Here is a 23,093-nt window from a genome sequence, read left to right as displayed (position 1 = left end):
GCCCCCAACATCAAAGAGTGAATAAGGTGTGAATAGACAGATATTTCAAATTGTCACATTTCCACAACTGATCATGGCTCATCTGACCTCTCCTGTTTTCATTATATCTATATCTTATCACAGAGTGTACAAATCAATACATAATGGAACATATTCTCCCCTCAATAATTGCACAGAGGACTTGTGGAGGCAGGTGGGAGTTCTGTGCGAAAACAGAGAGAACATGGTCCTGTGAGATCAACTGCAAAATAAGCCTTATCTACCTGTTATTCAAGGTTTGAATAGGGCCAGACCAGGACACCCAAATGAGGGTTTGCAGAGCCATATGCTGGCCTCAATTCATTGTAAAAAAAATGTAATATCTGGTCCTTGAATCAGGTCCATAGTTATAAAACCTTGTCAATCAGTAAACTAGTGAAGGTTGCAAACCTTTACGGTACAATGATTCGTTTAAAATTCCTATTGGATGGAGTCCCAAAACACCACCTGCTTGCTGGCTTCAACAGGAACTAGCTTTTGCAATATCCAGTACCAATACTCATTTTCTGTCTTCCAATGTGGTGTGAAATCTTGGCTAGCAAAAGTTTTAATACTATAATTGGACAAGATTGAAGATGAAAATAAAGTGCCATTAAAGAAAAAAAAACACACTTGTTTGTTAATTTTGAATCAGGTAATATATAGATAATTTTAATGCTCTCTCTATTATCCCCACATCCAATCTGTATTGTTTTGCTTTCCTCTATTTTTTTCTGCACATATGTAAATCTGTAGTCTTATTAAAAGCTTATGATAAATTACCAAAACATCTTTCCATGTTACTGATGCAGTCAATCATTCTGAGCACAATATTCCACTTAAATTTAAAGTAAAAAAAATGCCATAAGTAAGATGAAAGCTCATTTGTATCCTTTATCAGGTCACTGAGTCACTATAAATAAATGGGTAAGGTTCTTCTTTAAATCCTGTAATGGAATAATAGCTATTTGGTGCTACAATTAATTATATTTTATAAACACAGTATCATTTGATTAAAGATTAAAGATATACAGTAAACATGGAACAAAAAGGAAATTAGCTAGTACAAGCTTTCTGAGCACATAGGTTGTAACTAACCAGTTAATAATTACTTTGTTGGTTATTATAAATCTGAAAGGAAGCAGAGACAGGATAAAACTAATAACCAAGTGAGAAAGTGTAGTCGTTACTTGTTGGTATGATTATTGCTACTGTAAACCAAGTTCCAAACCTTCTGACAAATCTGTTTTTTATATCTCCTCCAATGCAGCTTTTAGTAGTGCTCAGAAATGCATCACATTTTTATAAACAAATAAGTGCAGTACACAATGTTAAGCTGTGCAGAATCTGAATATTAAAGACAGCGTTTCACCAAAGTTTTATGTTATCCTGACCACACATCTCTACCACTTTCTTTGTTCTCCTAGGACAGAGATATTTTGCATGGAGGTAGAACATAGGATGGGTGGTTGAAATAGAGGTATGTAAATCATCACTATAATTTAAGATTAAGATGGTAGTTACTTTTCAAAGTGGTATATACAAGAAAAATAAGCTAACTAAATAAGGCTCATTGCAGTAGATTTTCTACTGCTTATTTGTATTGTTTCAATAAGACCACTCACAGAGTATGATACTAGACACCATGAACTGGGGCTGCAGAATCTGGCCCAATAGTTAAGGAAGTATTAATATTTCCTTTCTGCACAGTAAATTTCTCTCTCTCAGCCCCCTCCCCCCTCACACACACCATCATTATGTTAAACAAACATTAAGGTTGCAAAGTCAAGCTCTGAAATTAGAAATGCCAGAATTCCGGTTGCTTGTGCATTATGATACTGTTTCTAATTACAAGATCACATACTAGTTTTTCCTGGCTCATCGGCTAGGTCTATACTATGAGCTAGAGATGTGATTCCCAGCCCAGGCACATATTGCTGTGCTAGCTTGATGACAGCATGAGTTTGAATAATAGTATGGCCACAGTAGCATGGGCAGCAGAAGGAGTACCACAATTTATCCATGCTGAATACATACTCATGGGGTTCAGGCAGGTTTGTACTCAGCACAGGCCACTAACTGTGCTAATTGCAGCTATGCTACTATTTATAGTCTCACTAGCCATAATGGAGCTAGCATAAATCAATATACGTGAGCTGGAAATCACACCCCTTGCTCATTGTGTAGGCCTAGCCCTTCAATGCACAGAATAGACATGTCTGAGGGATGAATCAGGATTGTGTGGTAGAGGAGGCTATTGTCTATAGGACCCCTGCCTAATTGGTTGCAGATGTTGGAAGGTGTGTAATGAATGAGGCAAGAGATTGTAGAATGAGAAAGGACAGTCTCATGGATAAAGGCATTTCAATGATGCCCTGGAGCCTTGTTCTCAGAAATGGCTGGCCTGTTTTGGTTAAAATTACAAACAAACAAACATACAAAATCAGCCTCAGACACCCAACATGGAAAAATTCAGTCTAAATGGTTTTAGTTTCGCAAAATTATAAGCAACTGAAAATAAAGTCTTGCAATAGAAGTTTCAAGCAACCTTAATAGTAGGCAGTGCTATCAGCCCCACCTAAATCACAAACTCCTCCAAACCAGGGATTATTTTAACTATAAAAATTCACGCTCTGAAGTTTGGCACATCTACATAATTTAGCTGCAGCTAAATTGTCATTTCAAGGTACATTGTCAATTTTTTGTTGCTGCATTGATTTGCCCTGCAATATTTTATCATGACCTAATTGCCAACAGGCAAATTCGTTGAAACTATAGTAAAGACCAGAATTATCAGACACAGATGAACACGATATCTTGGGGAAGAGTCAACATGTATTTTGCAAAGGGAAATGATGCCTCATTCATCTATTAAAATTCTTTGAGTGTCAACAAGTGTGTGGACAAGGGTGATCCAGTAGATATAGCACTCAGACAGACTGACAAGATCCTACACCAAAAGCCCTTAAGCAAAAGTAAGCAGTGATGGGTATGAGGGAACATCTTCTCATGGATTTGTGTCCTATCTTTTAACTAGTTACTAAGTGTAGGAATAAATGTTCAGTTTTCAGAATGGAGAAGTAAATAGCAAGGTTCCCCCATCAATCTGTACTGTACCGCTGTTCAAAATCTTCATAACATTATCTGGAAACATGGGTAAACAGTGAGCTGGCAAAATGGGCAGATTATACAAAGTTACTCAAGATAGTTAAGACCAAAACTGACTGAAGAGCAGGGTCAGCTCCAGGCACCAGTCAGCAATCAGGTGCTTGGGGCGACCAAGGGGAAGGGCAATTCGGCGGCGGGTCCTTCGTTCCCATTTGGAGGGAAGGACCTGCTGCCGAATTGCTGCCGAAGAAGAAAGTGGCATGGTGGAGCTGCCGCTGATCGCGATCGCGGCTTTTTTATCCCCCCCGCTGCTTGGGGCGGCAAAAACCCTGGAGCCGGCCCTGCTGAAGACTTACACAGAAATCTCACTAAACTGGGTGACTGGGCAATAAAATGGCAGACAAAATTCAATGTTGATAACTTCAAAGTAATGCACATTGGAGAATACAATCCCAACTATACATACAAAGTGATGGGGTCTAAATTAGCTGTTACCACTCAAGAAAGATATTGAAGTCACTGTGCATAGTTCTCTGAACATATGCTGTCAATGTGCAGAGGCAGTCAAAAAAGCTAATGGAATATTAGGAACCATTAGGAAAGGGATAAGTAATAAGACAGAAAATATAAAGGTACTATGTAAATCTATGGTACACCCATAGCTTGAATATTGCATGCAGTACTGGTCATCCCATCTCAAAAAAAGATGCATTAGACTTGGAAAAGACACAGAGAAAGGCAACAAAAGTGATTAAGGGTATGGAATAGCTTCCATATGAGATGAGATTAAAAAGACTGGAACTGTTCAGTTTAGAAAAGAGAGATGACTAGGGGGAGATATGATAGGTCTATAAAACCATGAGTGGTTCAAGAAAGTGTTATTTACCCCTTCACATAAACACAAGAACCAAGGGTCACCCAATGAAGCTGATAGGCAACAGGTTTAAAATTAACACTTCTTCACACAACATACAGTCAACCTGTGGAACTCATTGCCAGGGGATGTTGTACAGGCCAAAAGTACAACTGTGTTAAAAAAATAGATAAGTTTATGGAAGGCAGGTCCATTAATGTCTTTTAGCCAAGATGGTAAGGGACACAACCCCATGCTTTGAGTCTCCCTTAACTGCTGACTACCAGAAAATGGGACTGGACAACAGGGGATGGATCAAACAATGATTGCTCTGGTCTGTTCATTCCATCTGAAGCAACTAGAGCTAGCCACTGTCAGAAGACAGGATACTGGTCTAGATGGACCATTGGTCTGACCCAGTATGACCATACTTATATTCTTATTCTGTCCCCTTTATTGCATGATAAATCTGGAAACAAAATTTATGTTAGTAAACTGTTTTCAATTCTCATTAATTTCTTCTACTATAAGAGCATTTAAAAGATCATTTGACTTCATCATTTATATTTCCAAACTGGAAATATAGTAGTGGGATGAAAAGTGACAACGTAATGGCCTGTTTCAAACATGGTATATTTTGTTGTCACACTTAGCATGAATTTTGATTATTTAAAGCAAAATATCTCACAGTTTGCGTGTAGCCATTTTCAAGTTACTGATTTAAAAAAAACCCACCATGTTCAGTTGTTGTAAAATCATAGAATCATAGAATCTCTGGGTTGGAAGGGACCTCAGGAGGTCATCTAGTCCAACCCCCTGCTCAAAGGTTAAAATATAAGGTTTTAAATACTGTATCCAAAAAAGAACAATTTAAAACAAAACAAAAAAAGGAATCAAGAAAAGAAAGCCTCTAAATGATTAGCCTATGCTATAATCAATTTGAGTATTTGAATGTTTTTTTTGTTTTTTTTTACTTTGATGTGTATTATATGGGTACAAAGTATAGTAAATGCATTGTTGTGTTCTTGTTGGAAGACAGACCTTTTAATTAGTTGACATTTTTATTGCTTTTTTTGTTTATTGCAAAATTTGAATCAACTCTTATTCTGTATTCATTGCATTCAACCGTATCTATGTCCTCAGATCAGACTAGACAAAACCACAGCTTTTTTTGGTATGCAGCTCATGCCACAACACTGTTGCAAAGTCATCATTAATGCAGATTATATATAAAGTAAAACCTTGAATATCAAAATGTCATGGGGTACAGTGAATAAATTTGAACAACTGAAATTTCAAATAGTTGAAGGAATTTGCAAAGAAATTAATAGGCAAAAAGGAACATAAATCTGGTTCAGATTGCAAGGAGTTTGGGTAAGCTGAAGTAGTTCTGTATAATACAAATATAAATGAAAGGGAGTTTCCTCCATCCCTTATTTCTCCCACTACATAATGTTCTAGAGTTTCAGGCCTCTGTTTCAGAAAGCACTTAAACACATACTGAAGTGCTTTCCTGAATAGCGATATTTTTTTTAAATTCAAGCCTGAGTCAGGATTAGTCTTCTGAACTGCAGTAATATTGGAGCTGATTAGAATTATTAGTGTAAACTCTGCCGAATAAGATGTTATTATTGTATTTTTAGTTTTGCATGTAAATTCAGAATCTTTTATAGAAAGATATTTATATAAAATGTAGCACATGCGAACAGTGCCAGTACAAATATACAGTAATCAAGGATCTTAGAAGCATATTTCTACACTAATGTCCATGACCTATGATCATAAAAAAATCCCACGCAGAAGATACTTAAGGAACAATTAATGGATTGTTGGGCATAAGATGAATTTTCTGCAGATCAAATTGTTTCGTGAAGCAGGTAGGATTTTAAAGAATGAGTGAGTTCAATGTAGCAGAACGAGAGACAATTAGAAAAAAAATATGTTATGAGCCACTTACTGGAACAAGGAATTTTTTAATCTCTTCCAAGGCATGACTCATACGTGAATAAGCTTCCCCAGGTGGAGCAAACACTTCAATTAGAACATGAAGCTCGTCGCTCAAGTGTGAATATTTGGCTTCCCCACTTTTCCTTAGTTCTTCTTCCTGTGAAAAAGGTTATTTTTAGAAATAAGAATCTATTCATTTTGCATTGATTTAGCATTTACAGCTAATGTGACAGAAGGGCATAATCTAAGCAGACTTTCAAACCCTTTGAGAAATAAAAATCTGGTATGAGCCACTTGAAGATTTAAAAATCACTTGAGTGTTTGAGTGATAAAAGCAGCGTAATTATCATCTACAACAGATTGTAATCAGTACAGTGAAAAATGCTAAATACTTCAGAAATATTGAAATATCATTAACTCTAATGCAGAAACTGCATTAGGGAGACAGACAAGCTGTGTGAACCTTCACTGTAGAAAGGCTTTTCAGCCACACATATTTTTACTATGGCCCAGAATATTTTAAGATATGGAGATTTGAGTAATTTACTGAGTTCTCATCAAAACAGTGCTATAACTTTTCTGAAAATTACATGGTATCATTCAGGAAAAGGATGTTTCAGTTGTTAAAGCTCTAGATTTGAAGTCAGGAGATTAGGGTTTTGTTCCCAGCTCTACCGTAGACATCCTGTGTAACTCTGGACAAGTCGCTTAACCTGTCTATCCCTCATTTTCTCCATCTGTAACATGGAGATAATAATTCTTTCCTACATCAGAGCAGTGTCGTGAGGCATAATTCAGTAGTGTTTGCGAAGTGCTTCGAGGTCCTTAGCTAGAGAGTGTAATACAAGAGTAAATATCTCTACAATACGCTATATATAATTCACTGAAAAGATGCAAATTATTGGGAAATTTGTGGTAAGATTACGGCTTATTATGACAACATAATGGACAACTTTGTCACTACTATACATAATGCACTCTAAACAAATCTACTGATAAGCAATATTACAGGTGGGAAAGCAGGGACTCAGAAGAAAGGAAATTAAGAGTTAAGGTTGAAAGCTCAACTTTTAAATATATTTTTAGACAAAATCGTACCTATCTCTGTGCTAGACAATTATATCCCCTTTTACTGATGGGGAAACAATGATAGAAAGAGAAGTTAAGTAATTTCCCCAAAGTCACACATTAAATCATGGTAGCACATGGGCTGAAGAAAGTGTGCTTCACTTGATTTAAAATGTTAATATTGACATGTATATTTTAGAAATCACACTGCAAAACTTTTGTCTTTGAAGCCTGAGCATAGATCTGCAAGCTCAGTTCATGAAAATTAATATCAACTCAGTAGTATTTAGTAAAGCAGGGGTTCTCAAACTTTTGTACTGGTGATCCCTTTCACATAGCAAGCCTCTGAGTGCAACCCCCCCCACCCCTTATCAATTAAAAACACCTTTTTATGTATTTAATACCATTATAAATGCTGGAGGCAAAGTGGGGTTTGGGATGGAGGCTGACAGCTCGTGACCCCCCATGTAATAGCCTCATGACCCCCTGAGGGGTCCTGACCCCCAGTTTGAGAACCCCTGTAATAGAGGGAGTTTGTTCAATCACTGTTGAAGAAATAAAAACAAAATCACGTCATCAAGCATTGCTCTCATACTGGTGTTTTGGTAGGTGTAGATTATATAGCATGTTTTAATTTTTAAGGTGAAGCTCTTCTTTATTTGCATATTATTAAAAGTGAACAAAGTCTTACAGAAAGATATGTGAGTGTCCATTATGTGATAGAAATTCTCTTACACTAGATCAGAATTTTAGTGTCAATGACATTACAGCTTTACCACTTAGATCCCATGAAAAAATACAGTCAAGGAGAGTGTATGAGACAGTCTGTTACGAGATGTTATAAAGAATTTCACGCATTGGAATAATTAGATATGAAGACTTTCAACAGAATTAGATTTTGCTATAACAAAACATGATGAAACAATGCAGTAATTATTGCAAATGTCAGTCCTATTTCTCTTTGATTCACAACAAAGAGAAACACAAAAATTAAGTTCTCAGACTCAGACTTTTAGGGAAAGTTACCAACACTCTTTGAAGTTTTAAAAATGAACTTGATTATTTTTTAATGAAGTAAAGGGAAAAAATGTGTCTGGATCACTAAGTTTATGATAGCTTTGCACAGGTAAAAAACAAAATGGACTAATATATTAATAATGATTTACTGTTGCATACCTTGTTCAGCAAGTTTTATGTGTGTTGTAGTGTGGTAACATTATGTGCTGAGACGGATGAAACAATGTGATAAACTAAAAAAAAAAAATCTATTTGAACTCTTTATTTCAGACTCCTTCCCATTAATTCAAAACTCACTGCCAGGCTGAGAGCTTCCTCCCAGCAGCAGCCTTTTCTCAATAGTGAATTCTCAGGAACAGCAGGGAGAAGATAGTGCTGTGCATCTCCTCCAGTGGTATCATCATTAATATTTCTTGCAGGGGCATGCAGGCCAGTTTCCTGGGTTGGGGGAGACGGAAAGTGGCTGAATTTTCAAATGCACATCCAATCCCACATCAGGGATGGATAGCAGAAGGTTATACTTCTTTGGCCATGAGGAGAAATAAAAGGAGAGGAAGACATACAGCTCAGGGCAAAACATGGCAGATTAGGAAATCACAACTTCTGCAAGCACAATGGCAACCTTGCTTCCAAATTCATTGCTCAAGACTAAGGCCTGGTCTACACTAGGACTTTAATTCGAATTTAGCAGCGTTAATTCGAACTAACCGCTCAACCGTCCACACCAGGAAGCCATTTAATTCGAACTAGAGGGCTCTTTAGTTCGAATTTGGTACTCCACCCCGGCAGGTGGAGTAACGCTAAATTCGACATGGCTAGCTCGAATTAGGCTTGGTGTGGATGCTAATCAAACTTAGTAGCTCCGGGAGCTATCCCACACTGCACCACTCTGTTGACGCTCTGGACAGCAGTCCGAGCTTGGATTCTCTGGCCAGCCACACAGGAAATGACCCGCGAAAATTTGAATTCATTTTCCTGTCTGGGCACTTTGAATCTGACGTCCTGGTTGCACATCGGGGCGAGCTCCGCAGCACCTGCAACGATGCAGAGCTCTCCAGCAGAGGAGTCCGGGCAATCCCAGAATAGAAAGAGGTCCCCAGCATGGACTGACAGGGAAGTCATGGATCTGATCGCTGTGTGGGGCGAGGAGTCTGTGCTCTCGGGCTGCGCTCCAGCAAGCGAAGACCTTCGAGAAGGTCTCTAAAGCCATGAAAGACAAAGGATACAGCCGGGATGCGATGCAGTGCCGCGTGAAAGTCAAGGACCTAAGACAAGGGTATCAAAAAGTCAGAGCGGCAAACGGACGCTCCGGAGCACAGCCCCAGACAAGCCGCTTCTACGAGGCACTGCATGCCATTCTAGGTGGGTCTGCAACAACTGCCCCACCAGTGACGGTGGACTCCGAGGACGGAATAGTGTACCGGGACAGTTCCTCCTCGATGTTCGCCGATGGGGAAGATGAGGAAGGGTCTTTTGAGGACGGCGCAGGCGACAGCGAACACACTCCTGCTTTCCCTGACAGCCAGGATCTCTTCATCACCCTCACAGAGATCCCCTACCAACCCTCCCCTGCCGTTAACCCGGACTCAGAATCAGGGGAAGGATCAGGCAGTAAGTGCTACACACGTATAAACATTTATTTTTTATAACATTGTTATAGAAAAAATAGAAACAGTATTTACAAAATTCTAAATATTAAACTATATGAAAAGAAGGTCCACACAAATGGGGATAGAATAATAATCCTCTATCGACAATTCCACGAAGGTGTCATTCAGTTCCTCGCAAAGCCTCCGCATGAGGTTCGTCGGAAGAGGTGCCTTGTTGGGCGCTCCGTGGAAGCAGACTCTTCCACGCCAGGACATCCGAATATACAGAGGAATCATCGCCTCTACTAGCATTGCTGCATATGGTCCTGGTCTGTGCAGTGCGTCCCGTAACATCCTGTCTTTCTGGGCACGAGTGACCCGCCTCAGGGTGATCTCGTTCTGCAAATACTGCATCTAAGTAGGGCAATTAGTGTAGTGTTACTATTGCTAATGGTTTAAAACTAGGTTGCATAACAATGACCCTCGCCTAACAGCCACGTGCTAGAGGCCACAGAGAACAAGCATCCATTTATCGTTCTCGTGCACTGGCGGGAGGGGCTGCAAAAGGCTCATCCTTTCTGCTTTGCACATTGCCTTTAGCAGGAGAGCACAGCTATCCACTAACTGATAAGCAGTATGTACTGTAAGGCTTACCAGGACTTTGTGCAAGAGGGATGCAGCTGTCTTTCCTCGCTTGTGCGCTCTCCAGTGCAATGGCGCCGCCAATGAGAGCGTATTCCGAAATCTCGGACTAGTTCTGAGATCTCCTGAGACTTGGTGCCCTGTATGGTCTTGTTAACTGAAACTGACTAGACTGTGTTCACTGTTGGCAAACATGTATGTGTTCAAGGAAATCACCTACTTTTTCGCATCACACAGCTTCGGCTCTTTCCCGGACTGCCCCGGCATCCCCCTCGCAGAGGCTGGCTCAGATTAGATGGCGAAAGAAAAAGACTAGGGACGACATGTTCCAGGAACTGATGGCCTGCTCCAGAGCGGAGGCGGCAGAGCAGAGACAGTGGAGGGAGACCCTGTGTCAGCAGCATCGCACACACATCGAACGGGAGGATAGGTGGCGGCAGGAAGACCAGCAGGCGACTCAAACGCTGCTTGATCTAATGAGGGAGCAAACGGACACGCTCCGGCGCCTTGTAGATGTTCTGCAGGACCGCAGGCAGGAGGAGAGAGCCCCCCTGCACTGCATCTGCAACCGCCCTCCAACGCCAAGAAGTCCTGTCCCCCCCTCACCCAAAGTTACAAGAAGGAGGGGCAGTAGGGGCCGTGAGAACTGTCACTGCACCGCAGCAGAGCGCTAATGTTCAAGACACCTCTCGCGCTGTAAATTTGTACAAGTTCTTTCCTTACAGCATCACCCAGTCCCAACTCCAAGTTTCAACCCCCCACTGTGTACTACATTATTAAAAGCGGTTTGCTGTTACTCACTGTTTCTGTCACGTTTCTCGTGTCAGAAGACTTTTGTGTGGGGGGGGGGGATTGTAATTGCAGTGCATAGCCCACAGTACCATGGTACAGACTTGGGTGCAGGATCAACTGCAGGGCACACACAGACTGCAGTCACTAGGCACCAGGGTCAGTCTGTGTGGTGTATGCTGCCCCGGGTCTTTCGTTGATGTGTATGCTTGTCCAGGGTCCTGGTGCCTGCCATCCCCGAATGTAAAGGCAGGCTTCCCTTAACATGCACTTCGACCGTATCCACGATCCTCCCCGGTGCCCTGAGCCCCAAAAAGAGCCCTCATCCAGGGACAGATACTCACCCTTCCCCCACACCCCTCACCCCTTCCAATGCCCAAACCCACAGCCCACAGCCGTCATGCAAACCCCTATCCAAAGACGGCACCCCTCGCCCCTTCCTGCAAACCCACCCATTCCTGCAACCCCCCCCTACATGCACAACCCCCGTAAACCGTCCCCCACCCCACAGACCTATGTAGGAGCAGGAGGCTGTCCGTCCTGTTTTGGACAAGCGGTCTGTACATCAGTGCACACCGAACCCAGCACAGTATGCTTCCATGTTTCAACCAAGAAACAGAAATGCAAAGTCAACGAAAGATTTATTATTAATTACTGTAACATTTCATTAGTTTTAAAACGTGCTTTGGAAGTGGGGGAAACTTGGAGAACCGGGTTTGTGAGCTCAGATCTAACTCGACACATACAGACACAGGCCCATGATCAGGCTCTCTTAAAATCAAGTGGACAGTCACAGGTTACCCTGCTCTGCGAGGAAACTAGCTTTCAAAGCCTCCCGGATGCACATCGCTTCCCGCTGGGATATTCTCTCGGCACGGTGTCTGGCTGATCGTAAACAGCAGCCAGGCGATTTGCCTCAACCTCCCAAGCGGCCAAAAAGGTCTCGCCCTTGCTCTCACAGAGATTGTGGAGCACACAGCAAGCAGCAATAACTACGGGGATATTCTTTTCGCTGATGTCCGAGTGAGTCAGTAAGCTCCGCCATCTCCTTGAGACGTCCGAAGCACACTCCACCACCATTCTGCACTTGCTCAGCCGGTAGTTGAAGAGTTCCTTCTCACTGTCCAAGGCACCTGTATAGGGCTTCATGAGCCAGGGCATTAGCGGGTAGGCCGGGTCCCCGAGGATCACTGTAGGCATCTGCACATCCCCAACCGTTATTTTGTGGTCCGGGAAGAAAGTACCTGCCTGGAGGCGTCTAAACAGACCAGAGTTCCTGAACACACGCGCGTCATGAACCTTGCCCGCCCACCCGACGAAGATGTTGGTAAAACATCCCCTATGGTCCACCAGAGCTTGCAGCACCATTGAAAAGTAGCCCTTTCGGTTAATGTACTCGCTGGCCTGGTGGGCTGGTGCCAGGATAGGGATGTGAGTCCCATCTATAGCCCCACCGCAGTTTGGGAATCCCATCGCGGCGAAGCCATCTATGATGACCTGGACATTTCCGAGAGTAACTACCTTTGAGAGCAGTTGCTCAACGATTGCGTGGGCTACTTGAATGACAGCAACCCCCACGGTAGATTTGCCCACGCCAAAGTGGTTCGCTACTGACCGGTAGCTGTCTGGCGTTGCTAGTTTCCAGAGAGCTATGGCCACTCGCTTATGCACACTCAGGGCTGCTCGCATGCGTGTGTCCTGGCGCTTCAGGGCAGGGGACAGCAAGTCACACAGTTCAAGGAAAGTGCCCTTACGCATCCTGAAGTTTCGCAGCCACTCTGTGTCATCCCAGACCTGCAGCACTATGCGGTCTCACCAGTCTGTGCTTGTTTCTCGGGCCCAGAATCGCCGTTCCACACCATGAACGTGACCCATTGCCACCATGATCTCCACTGCGCGGCGTACCCTGCTTTCTGAGAGGTCTGCCACTCTCCTCACCGCGCTGCCGGAGCCTCCTCGCCCGGTTTCTCAGCAGCTGACTGTGGAAGAGGTGGACGATAAGGTGCGAGGAGTTGACAACGGCCATAAGTGCAGCGATGATCGCAGCGGGCTCCATGCTCGCAGTGCTGTGGCGTCCGCGCTGTAACCGACCAGACAAGGGCGCGAACAGATTTCCCGCCGGCGCTTTCAGGGAGGGAGGGCGTGATTGACGGTTCAATGACGACAGTAACCCAAAACCACCCTCGACACATTTTTTCACCCAGCAGGCATTGCGAGCTCTACCCAGCATTCCAATGGGCAGTGGGGACTGCGGGAACTGTGGGATAGCTTCCCACAGTGCACCGCCCCGTTAATGTGGACTCAGAAGTTTGAATTAGTGTATTTAGTGTGGATACACAAATTCGACTTCATAAGGTCGAATCCACAAATTCGACTTAAGTAGATTCGAAATAGTCTTGTAGTGTAGACAAGGCCTAAGTGATTCAGGATTTAGCATATCCATACATATAACCATATAGGAGGGACACAAGAGATGCCAAGAACAGCAGCATCACAAAGCCCAGCTGGGACAGAGGTTGTTGAATATTTTTTGCTAGGTCTGTCTAATCATGTATGAACTTAAAGATCTAGAGTATGTACTTAGCTTCAAAATGTGTTTAAAATGGATCACACTAAACAATGTTCCATTATTAATGGCAGATTTTTTGATTGGAGGTACTTTTTTCTCCCCATAGTTGCCTTAATATATAGCTGTCAGGTTTGACTCCCCACTTTCATAGTGTCTGCTTTTCTGAATATTGTACATGGGGTAGTGCAAAGAGGCAACTAGACACATATTTGGTAGATTACACTGAAGGCCTAGGGACTCTGAACTGGGTAAAATATTTCCTGACACTTTGTAATGTTTTCTTTCTGCTTGAAGTTTATAACTTCATCAAGTAGTATGCCAAGAGACGCTAACTACCATAAGACTCACATTATATGGCAATGAGATCAGTACTTTAAATGTATAAACATTCAGCAGTTACAAGCTCTGCATGCTATTTTGGCAAAGTTTGTAACTTCTGCAAGGTCTCAGATATGATTCTGCTTCTGCTGGATATGATCTTATAACCACAGATGATGATACCCATACACACTTTTGATGCTTCATGGAAGTCACGCTCATACAGCATAGGTCTCAAAACTGATGCAATACACTGAAGTGTTCACCAAGTCTCACTAAAGACAAGAAAAATCCATTTTCCCAATGTTTAATTCAACAAGCATGAAAACTAGTACTACTTTTCTTACTTTTAAATAGAGTAAGGAAATTTCTAGCCCAAAAAATTCATTAAGATTATAGATTTTAAGGCTGTAAGGAACCACTAAGATAATTTTGTCTGATAGCCTTCATGATATAGACCATAGTATTTCACCCAGGAATTACTGTAGTGGAGGGAATTATTCTTCCCTATTTAAATGTATGCTGTTGAGCATAATAAACTCTAGTTCAGTCACAAGTTATCTTTTGAAAAGGTGTCCAATGTCAATGTAAAGACTTCAAGTGACAATGACTATCATTTCCCTTGGTAAGCTCTTGCAATGATTAATTACTTTCACTGCTAGGAATTTGCACCTTATTTCCAATTTGAATTTTTCTGGCTTCAATTTATGGTGCTGCAGAAGCCACTCCATAGTTAAGGTTAAAAACATTATCTAATTAATGAGTTGCAAAGTGCTTTGAAGATGAAAAGGACTATACAATTACTTCTGTAAGTAATATTAACTAAGCCGAATACCAATCCTACTCCAACTTTTTTTTCTAAAAAAAAAAAAGCCTCTTTCAGCCTGAAGTTTGTCATGTGGAGACAAATAATATTCAGGGGGATTAATCTGAGCTTTATTGGGAAAGTCAGCTAACTTTTTTTAAAGAGTGATATCAAAAATGGTGTAGCTAGAAACTTCAGTTATGGAAGAAATGTAGAGCATAGGAGTAGTGTGATATGGTTGAGTATGTGACATGGGGCTTATATGCACCATGGAAATTTCAACATTTTGGAGTTTCATCAAGTCCCAAAGGAATTTATAAGTTTCATCATCAGCTTTGTGGAGCTCGTAAGTATTATGGAATTCACAGGTATCACCACCATTTTATACATGAGGAAAAACTCATACCAAAAGGTGGATTGACTTCTCAAAGTTATAAGAACCTACTGTACACACAGGACAGAGAAGAGCATAATGAACTATGAAAATATGCTAAGGAATTCAACAAACTGAGACTCTGATAAAATACTTAGAGACATATAATGGTGGAGACCGAGTCAAGGTTTTTTGTTAAATCTTAACTCTTTTTCTATGAAATATATGTAACAAAATTCTGAGACGTGTGCCACAATTATAATCCCAAATACATCTTATGCATCTGCCTTTTATAAATAAGGGGGGCTCATTTAAGTGACTACTGATTCATGTGGGGGATCCAACTTTGGCCTTGGATTTTTTTTGTTTTGTTGGATTTTTAGTTTATAAAATGTATTCAGTTACAAAAGTCAAATGACTTTACAAACAAAGTTAAATTAAAAATCCTCACCACAAACAATATTTTATGCACACACACACACACATCCCTTTCCATGGGTGGATAGAAAGGAAGTGGGCTTCCTGGACACAGATCACTGAGAACACCCAGCTATCAGCTCCTTGATATTTAAGTCTGGAGAACATTAGCTCCGGTACCCCAGATAACACCAATTGCCATGTTAGTGTGCAGGAACTGAGAGCAAGGCAATCTCTCAGACATGCTTTATGCCTTAGTTATTTAAGTCACCTGGGTACCTTCCTCCTTAACTCCTGTTCACAAATGGAAAGATCCATTTTCTACATAGTATTCATCAAGGAATTAAAATAAATACATATTTCTTATTTATACATATATCTTTATGGGGTTTGGATGAATGCATAGTTGAGCCCACATTTCACATTGGGGCAGGCATCTGTTAAAAAATAAAACAAAACAAAAAACCTCTTCCTGACTACATATTAGTGATGTCCAAGCTTTTCAGTCTGAAGTCTAACCATGTTATTTCCAAAAGGTCAAAGGGCCACAATCAATACTTTGGGGCAGATTCTGTGGCACTCTCCATTCCCTTCATGTGAAGGCAGTACAGACATCTCTTGTACATCTATCCCTGTGGCCTGCGGCACAGGGGTCATGTCAGGGTAAAACTGGTTGAAAATGTTCAAAATCGGAAAACGTGTGATGAAAAAATGTTAACAAAAATTGCTGAAACATGTTCCCCTTTTAAAACCAGGTCCAGTCAGGGGTGGAAGGGAGGGAGAGCAGCTGATGTGTGCTGCACTTGCCAGCTGACATATGATCTCATGCAGGCCAGAATATTTGTGCAAATTAATGCAGCCTAGGCTAAATTAGGCTGAAGTAGGGAATCAGGGAGCCATAACTAGGGTGACCGTATTTCCCTAAACTGAAAACAGGACATGCAGGGCTGGCCTGAGCCACCTGGTGTCGCTGCTCATCCTGCACAAACATTTCTCTACATCTCACAATTGAGCCAAGTTGCAGAGAGCCAAGTTACTGAATGTATGTTGGTTCATTTGGTCTACAATGAAGGCAAAGTGATTTCGAGACAATACAGAATGCAAGGTCCAGAGTTAATTGGTATCTCCACATTCATATCATTCACCAGCCCAAAACAGAAACAAACAAAAACCTATGAAAAGCTATGAAAGGACTAATTTAAGAAATTAAAACAGGAGTACTTGCAGCACCTTAAAGACTAACAAATTTATTTAAGCATGAGCTTTCGTGAGCTACAGCTCACTTCTTCGGATGCATAGAATGCTATGCATCCGAAGAAGTGAGCTGTAGCTCACAAAAGCTCATGCTTAAATAAATTTGTTAGTCTTTAAGGTGCCACAAGTACTCCTGTTTTTTTTTGCGGATACAGACTAACACGGCTGCCACTCTGAAACCTGTCATTAAGAAATTAAATTACTAAATATATGTATGTGTATATACATATATATATACACTTAAGTGTCCTTCTTTGGAAAGTTAAGGGTCCTAGACTAGAGAGTTAAAAACAGTGTTTCTCAAACTGGGTCCACCGCTTGTATAGGGAAAGCCCCTGGCAGGCTGGGCCGGTTTGTGTACCTGCCGCGTCCACAGGTCCGTCTGATTGCGGCTCCCACTGGCCGCAATTCACCGCTGTAGGCCAATGGGGGCTGCTGGAAGTGGCGCGGGCCGAGGGACGTACTGGCCGCCGCTTCCAGCAGCTCCCACTGGCCTGCAGTGGCGAACCGCAGCCAGTGGGAGCCGCGATCGGCCAAACCTACGGACGTGGCAGGTAAACAAACCGTCCTAGCCCGATAGGGGCTTTCCCTACACAAGCGGCGGCCCCAGTTTGAGAAACACTGACATATTGTTTAAATAGTCAATACAAATATATTAAAATATGATTTAAATGCAGTAAGTATAAATTGTGAAAAAAGTGTTGTGCTTGTACTACCATACCTTCAAATGTAGTAATGATAGCATTATGTGGTAACAAATGGAATATATTATTTTTCCAAACACACTGAAATATGTATAAACACAAAATTGAAAGACTGACGGGGACTTCAAGTGTTTACGTTTCTATGAAAATTTGTCAGAAAAACAATGGATGAGGTAGCTTAATTAAAGCAAATTTCTGGAAGAATAGGCATTTCCCTCGCAGAACAAATATTCCAATCACGCAACTTGTAATCACATTTCTAAGAAGAGTTTGATCCATTGCATCAGTCAAGCATTATCATATCTATTACTATGCAATCTAATTTCAAACTTGCATTAAATGCAGCCATCTCTCTCCAGCTATATTTACTATATCAAGAATAGACAAGTTCTCTTGTCTTTAACAAACTTGTTGTTAGTTTTTTTTCAGATGTTTAAAAGCTACTCTCCTGCTCAGGGCTGGCTCCAGGTTTTTTGCCACCACAAGCAAAAAACAAAAAAAAAAGCAAAAAAAAAAAGCAAGCCGGACTCCCTTGAAAAGTGCCACTCCCAAAGGGCCGGAATACTGCCCCTTGAAAAGAGCCACCACAAGCACATGGTTGGAACGCTGGTGCCTAGAGCTGGCCCTGCTCCTGCTCGATTAGGACCACAAACGGTCCCATAGAAGGCTAGAAGTTACTGCTAATACGCTAGATAACAGTCCTAAAGCAATTAATGAAATTGCCAATTATTTATGATCAGAATTCATCTTGAAAATCAGTAGTAATAAACAGACAGCATTCTACATTAGACATATTAGGAGACCCTGTAGATTAAAACAAAAAAGAATATTTTATTGTTGTCAAACATAATTGTGATGGCTTTTGGGTACCCAGGACTGAGTCATCTTGTTACCTCCTGCTTCCAGCATGAGGAAGACTTACATGTGCTTAACTGGGTGGCAGCTCCCTGACACCACCAGCCTTTTAGCCACCCATGTACTCTCCTCTAGGCTATGTCTGCCCTTACTTTGCCTTTCAGGTTAACAGTAGGTGTACCCCAGTTCCCAAACCCCTTTGAAGTGTTCCCCTACAGTGTTCAGCCTCTTATCCACTGAACAGTCACAGAAATACCAAGTCTGCTGTCCCAAAGGAACAGTGAATACAACCATCCCAGTTCAATCATACAAGTTGGTTTCTTGCTTAATACCACAACACAGATATATTTAGAGGGAACACTGGAATAAGTCTATTATAAAAGATTCAAAACTCAAGAAATGAGTAAAGACAATTGAAACAAAAAGGTAACATATAAAACAAAGTCATAATACTCTTTCTACAGACAACATTTTATAGGTTAACCTCTTGTCTTAAGAAGTTTTATTTCACCAAGGCTGGTTCAGATTCATTTTCGTACATGTAAACACACTGCCTGTTTACTTCCTAGGTGCAAGATAACAGGACATCTTCTCAGTTCCCCAAATATAGTCCAGCAAGCCTTTGAAGATTTTTGCAAGATAAGGTTCTCTGCCCCTGCTGTGTGCATTTCATTGTTGGCTTCATATCTGTTGACTTCATATGTAAATGTGATCGCTTACAGTGCTTAATTTACATACCAGCAGAGAGGCAGATACAAGTGTCTTTTGTCTGACAGGAAACCTGTATCACAGCAGAGGTGGAGAAACAGAATCCAAAAGCATATTTTCAGTATTTTATCTATATCTATCTATGTATATGTACACCTCTACCCTGATATTATGTGACCTGATACAACACAAATTTGGATATAACGCGGTAAAGCAGCGCTCGGGGGGAGGGAGGGGAGCTGCGCACTCTGGTGGATCAAAGCAAGTTCGATATAACGCGGATTCATCTATAACACAGTAAGATTTTTTGGCTCCCGAGGACAGTGTTATAGCGGGGTAGAGGTGTATATGAATACACACAAACACACACATAAGTCCTTACATAGTAGCTATACATATATTTTCCAACAATGTTAATGAGCAGTGTTACCTTGGCTTTCATTTAAGACTTCACATAAGATTCATCGATGTACCAGAATGTACATGCCAGAATCAGGATATTCTTCAACCCCCTTGCCAGTTGGCACTGAGGGGTTTGTTGGTCAAATAACTATCATTTGTCTTCTTTAAGAATCAGTACATACTACCCAAAAACAATAGACCTGAATTACTTGAAATACAAAACAGCTTTTGCAAAATGCATATGTCAAAGTAATCACACACAATTTACAATGTTTGGCATTTAAAACATCCAAAGAAAAATGTAAATAGACCATATCAATATTCCAATATCCATAATTCCTCTCTATGAACTCCAGAAGGAATTGTGAATATGCAACACTCAGGTTTTACTATATTCCCATATCCAGAAATTGTATGAGATTCAGGGCTGGCTCTAGGTTTTTTGCTGCCGCAAGCAAAAAAAATTTGGCTGCCCCCATCCCAGGCCTGGGCTCCCCCCTGCACCCCCCTGCTGCCCCAGCCCTGGGCTCTCCCCCCCAACCTGCACCCCCTGCTGCCCCAGCTCTGGGCCTCCCCCCACCCGCACTCCCCTGCTGTCCCAGCCCTGGGCTCTCCCCCCGACACACACCCTGTGCTGCCCTAGCGCTGGGCGTCCCCCTTTCTCCCCACCAGTGCCCGCCACCCTGAAACCCCCTGCTGCCCCAGCCCTGGGCTCTCCCCCCCTCCCACCTGCACCCTCCTTCCGCCCCAGCCCTGGGTCACTGGTAACTTGCTCCCAGGGTGGGTCATTCCGCAGGAATTTTGGATGTGCACAGAACACAGACAGGATTGGTTCCCATATGGTTACAGAACTGCAGTATAGTGGAACAATTTTCAGCTTGTGTGATTGGAGGATATCTGGATGCATATTATAAGACTGTCCTCCAAAAATGCGGAAAAGTTGAGGTGCCTTTATTATTCTTTTGTTCCACTCTTTGTTTCTATGGGGAATTTGCCAGTGCAATATCACTGTCTTCCTTTTAAACAAATACAACTTAAAAAAATTAATTAAAAAAAAAGGCAATGGCTGTTGAAAATAGCAATTCCAGTCATAAAAACCACTGGGAAGCATTTCTTGCTCAATTTTATCCTACGTTTTCTACAGCAAATTTGATTTGGGAGAAATGAAGTAACAGCTGCCCAAATTGAGCTTAAGCACTCCTGAATTTTGAGGTGTTCAAATCTGGAAGGCAGGTGCTAGATTCTCTTTCTGAATATTAGCTAAATCTGGAAAGGAAAAGTCAATTTCTGCTTCCATGGTTCAGAAGTGGAAATCCTCCTACGTGCCTGGTACTGTATCTAAAGCTGCCCAGGTCCAGTAGAGCCTCCCCTCCCTTACTTTTCATTTTAAATTCTAGTGGGATCCACATACCTCCCTTGCTAGGCTTCAGATAGAGAGGGGCACTTTCCATTTAGTCCACCCAATTCCTTCTTTGGGGGTTGCAAGGTGAGGTCACATCAGTATCCCTAATCCAGGCTGGGGATGTCTTCTGAAGGGGATATCTGGGCCAAAGCCTTCTACTCCTTGGGCACACCTGTCCCCCATTCACAGTGCCACCTCTCTCTAGCAGTGAGCTCTCCATTCACAGAAAGCTACAGCTGAAGTTTCAGCTATCATACTCCCTCCCCCTCCCTTTCCTGTTGATAGCAGCCAAGGAATGCTGGGAAAAGTAGTTCTTTCCCTGCTCCAGGGCTGGCTCTATAAGTAGGGAGCTAACCAAGGAACTACAGCTCCCAGGGCCTTCTGTTGGTTCTCAGGTCCCAGGCTGGATCCCTGCCAGCTGCTGCCCCTGCAAATGGGCTGCCCCAAGCACCTGCTTGCTTTGCTGGTGCCTAGAACCGCCCCTGATGAGATTAGCAATGGGCATCGTGACTAGAAGTATGTTGACTTACCTGAAAGAAAACATTTTGAAACTCATTCACAGGTCTGAATGAATGCCCTTTGTGAACTTTTTGTTGCCAAAAGGTGAGATATGTTCCAAGGTTTAATGTACAGCAGTCCCATATTTTAAAAAGGGCAGACCTGTGGCATTAAACCACAGTCATGCATTGTAAACAGTGTGGAAGCTGCACCACTTCTGAGGGAATTGCAGAAGGAACAGTTCCTGTCCAGGCTTCCCTATGCACAAGGGCAAATGCATAAGCAGCATGATCCCTGCTCCAATTGGATGGATTATGCTTCCAGAGCCCAATTCAGCAAGTTGGTTAAGCTCTTGCTTAACTACAGACTTAACCAGCTTGAGGTTCTGATTCAGGAAAGCAATTATCCACATGCTTAAATAGCATTTTATGGAGAAAGATTTAAACATACTCTTAAAATTAAGTGACTGCTCAGCCACCCCGCCTTTTTAAGGATGCTCTCCTGAATAAGGGCCTAACGCCCAAATCAAAGGGATTTAGGTGTTGCAACACTAAGCTTATAGGTGCCCAGCCACTCAGTGGAATCTATAAAATCTGAGTTAGGCACCTATGCTCACTATACAAAGCCTAGAGTGAGAGAGGCATCTGAGCATGCTAGGCGGGGAGCCACATAAACCAGCCAAGGAAAGTGTTCTCTAAGGCCTCCCCCTCTCAGAGTTAGGCACATAACTCTGGATTGGAAAAAGGCACCTCTGCTTTGGATACATAACTGTGAACCCAGTCCTGGAGTCATGTGCCTGAGCTATTTCTTGCAAGAATGGCAACAGTTAACACTTAACTCCTCAATGGTCAGTGAGGGAGACCTCCATTACAATCTTTAGCCCAGTGGTTAGGGAACTCACCCAGGATAAGAGGGACCCCAGCTTGATTCCTTCCTCTGATTGATAAAGATATGGGATTTGAACAGGGGTTTCTGTCTCTCAAGTGCAAAAGTTTTTCCTAACATCCAACCTAAACCTCCCCCACAGCAACTTGAGACCATTACTCCTTGTTCTGACATCAGGTACCAGTGAGAACAGTCTAGATCCATTCTCTTTGGAACCCCCTTTCAGATAGTTGAAAGCAGCTATCAAATCCCCCCTCATTCTTCTCTTCTGCAGACTAAACAATCCCAGTTCCGTCAGCCTCTCCTCATAAGTCATGTGCTCCAGCCCCCTAATCATTTTTGTTGCCCTCCACTGGACTCTTTCCAATTTTTCCACATCCTTCTTGTAGTGTGGGACCCAAAACTGGACACAGTACTCCAGATGAGGCCTCACCAATGTCGAATAGAGGGGAATGATCACGTCCCTCGATCTGCTGGCAATGCCCCTACATACAGCCCCGAATGCCGTTAGCCTTCTTGGCAACAAAGGCACACTGTTGACTCATATCCAGCTTTTCATCCACTGTAACCCCCAGGTCCTTTTCTGCAGAACTGCTGCCTAAACATTCGGTCCCTAGTCTGTAACAGTGAATGGGATTCTTCCATCCTAAGTGCAGGACTCTGCACTTGTCCTTGTTGAACCTCATCAGGTTTCTTTTGGCCCAATCCTCTAATTTGTCTAGGTCCCTCTGTATCCTATCCCTACCCTCCAGCGTATCTACCACTCCTCCCAGTTTAGTGTCATCTGCAAACTTGCTGAGAGTGCAGACCACACCATCCTCCAGATCATTAATGAAGATATTGAACAAAACTAGCCCCGGGACCGACCCTTA

At 42.2% G+C, this 23,093-nt stretch overlaps 1 protein-coding gene across 1 annotated transcript in view; it reads right to left on the bottom strand.

Moving 5' to 3' along the window:
* The window catches only part of KHDRBS2 (KH RNA binding domain containing, signal transduction associated 2), a 548,941-nt gene that overhangs the window by 241,912 nt on the left and 283,936 nt on the right, over positions 1-23,093 (bottom strand). The window contains exon 4 of the mRNA XM_039528488.1: positions 5,937-6,083. Within this exon, the coding sequence (XP_039384422.1) occupies positions 5,937-6,083 (147 nt within the window). The remainder of the gene's footprint in view (positions 1-5,936; positions 6,084-23,093) is intronic.

This window comes from Mauremys reevesii, linkage group 3, assembly GCF_016161935.1.
Source record: "Mauremys reevesii isolate NIE-2019 linkage group 3, ASM1616193v1, whole genome shotgun sequence".
Classification (NCBI taxonomy): domain Eukaryota; kingdom Metazoa; phylum Chordata; order Testudines; family Geoemydidae; genus Mauremys; species Mauremys reevesii.
This window is presented reverse-complemented; position numbering and strand designations above follow the sequence as displayed.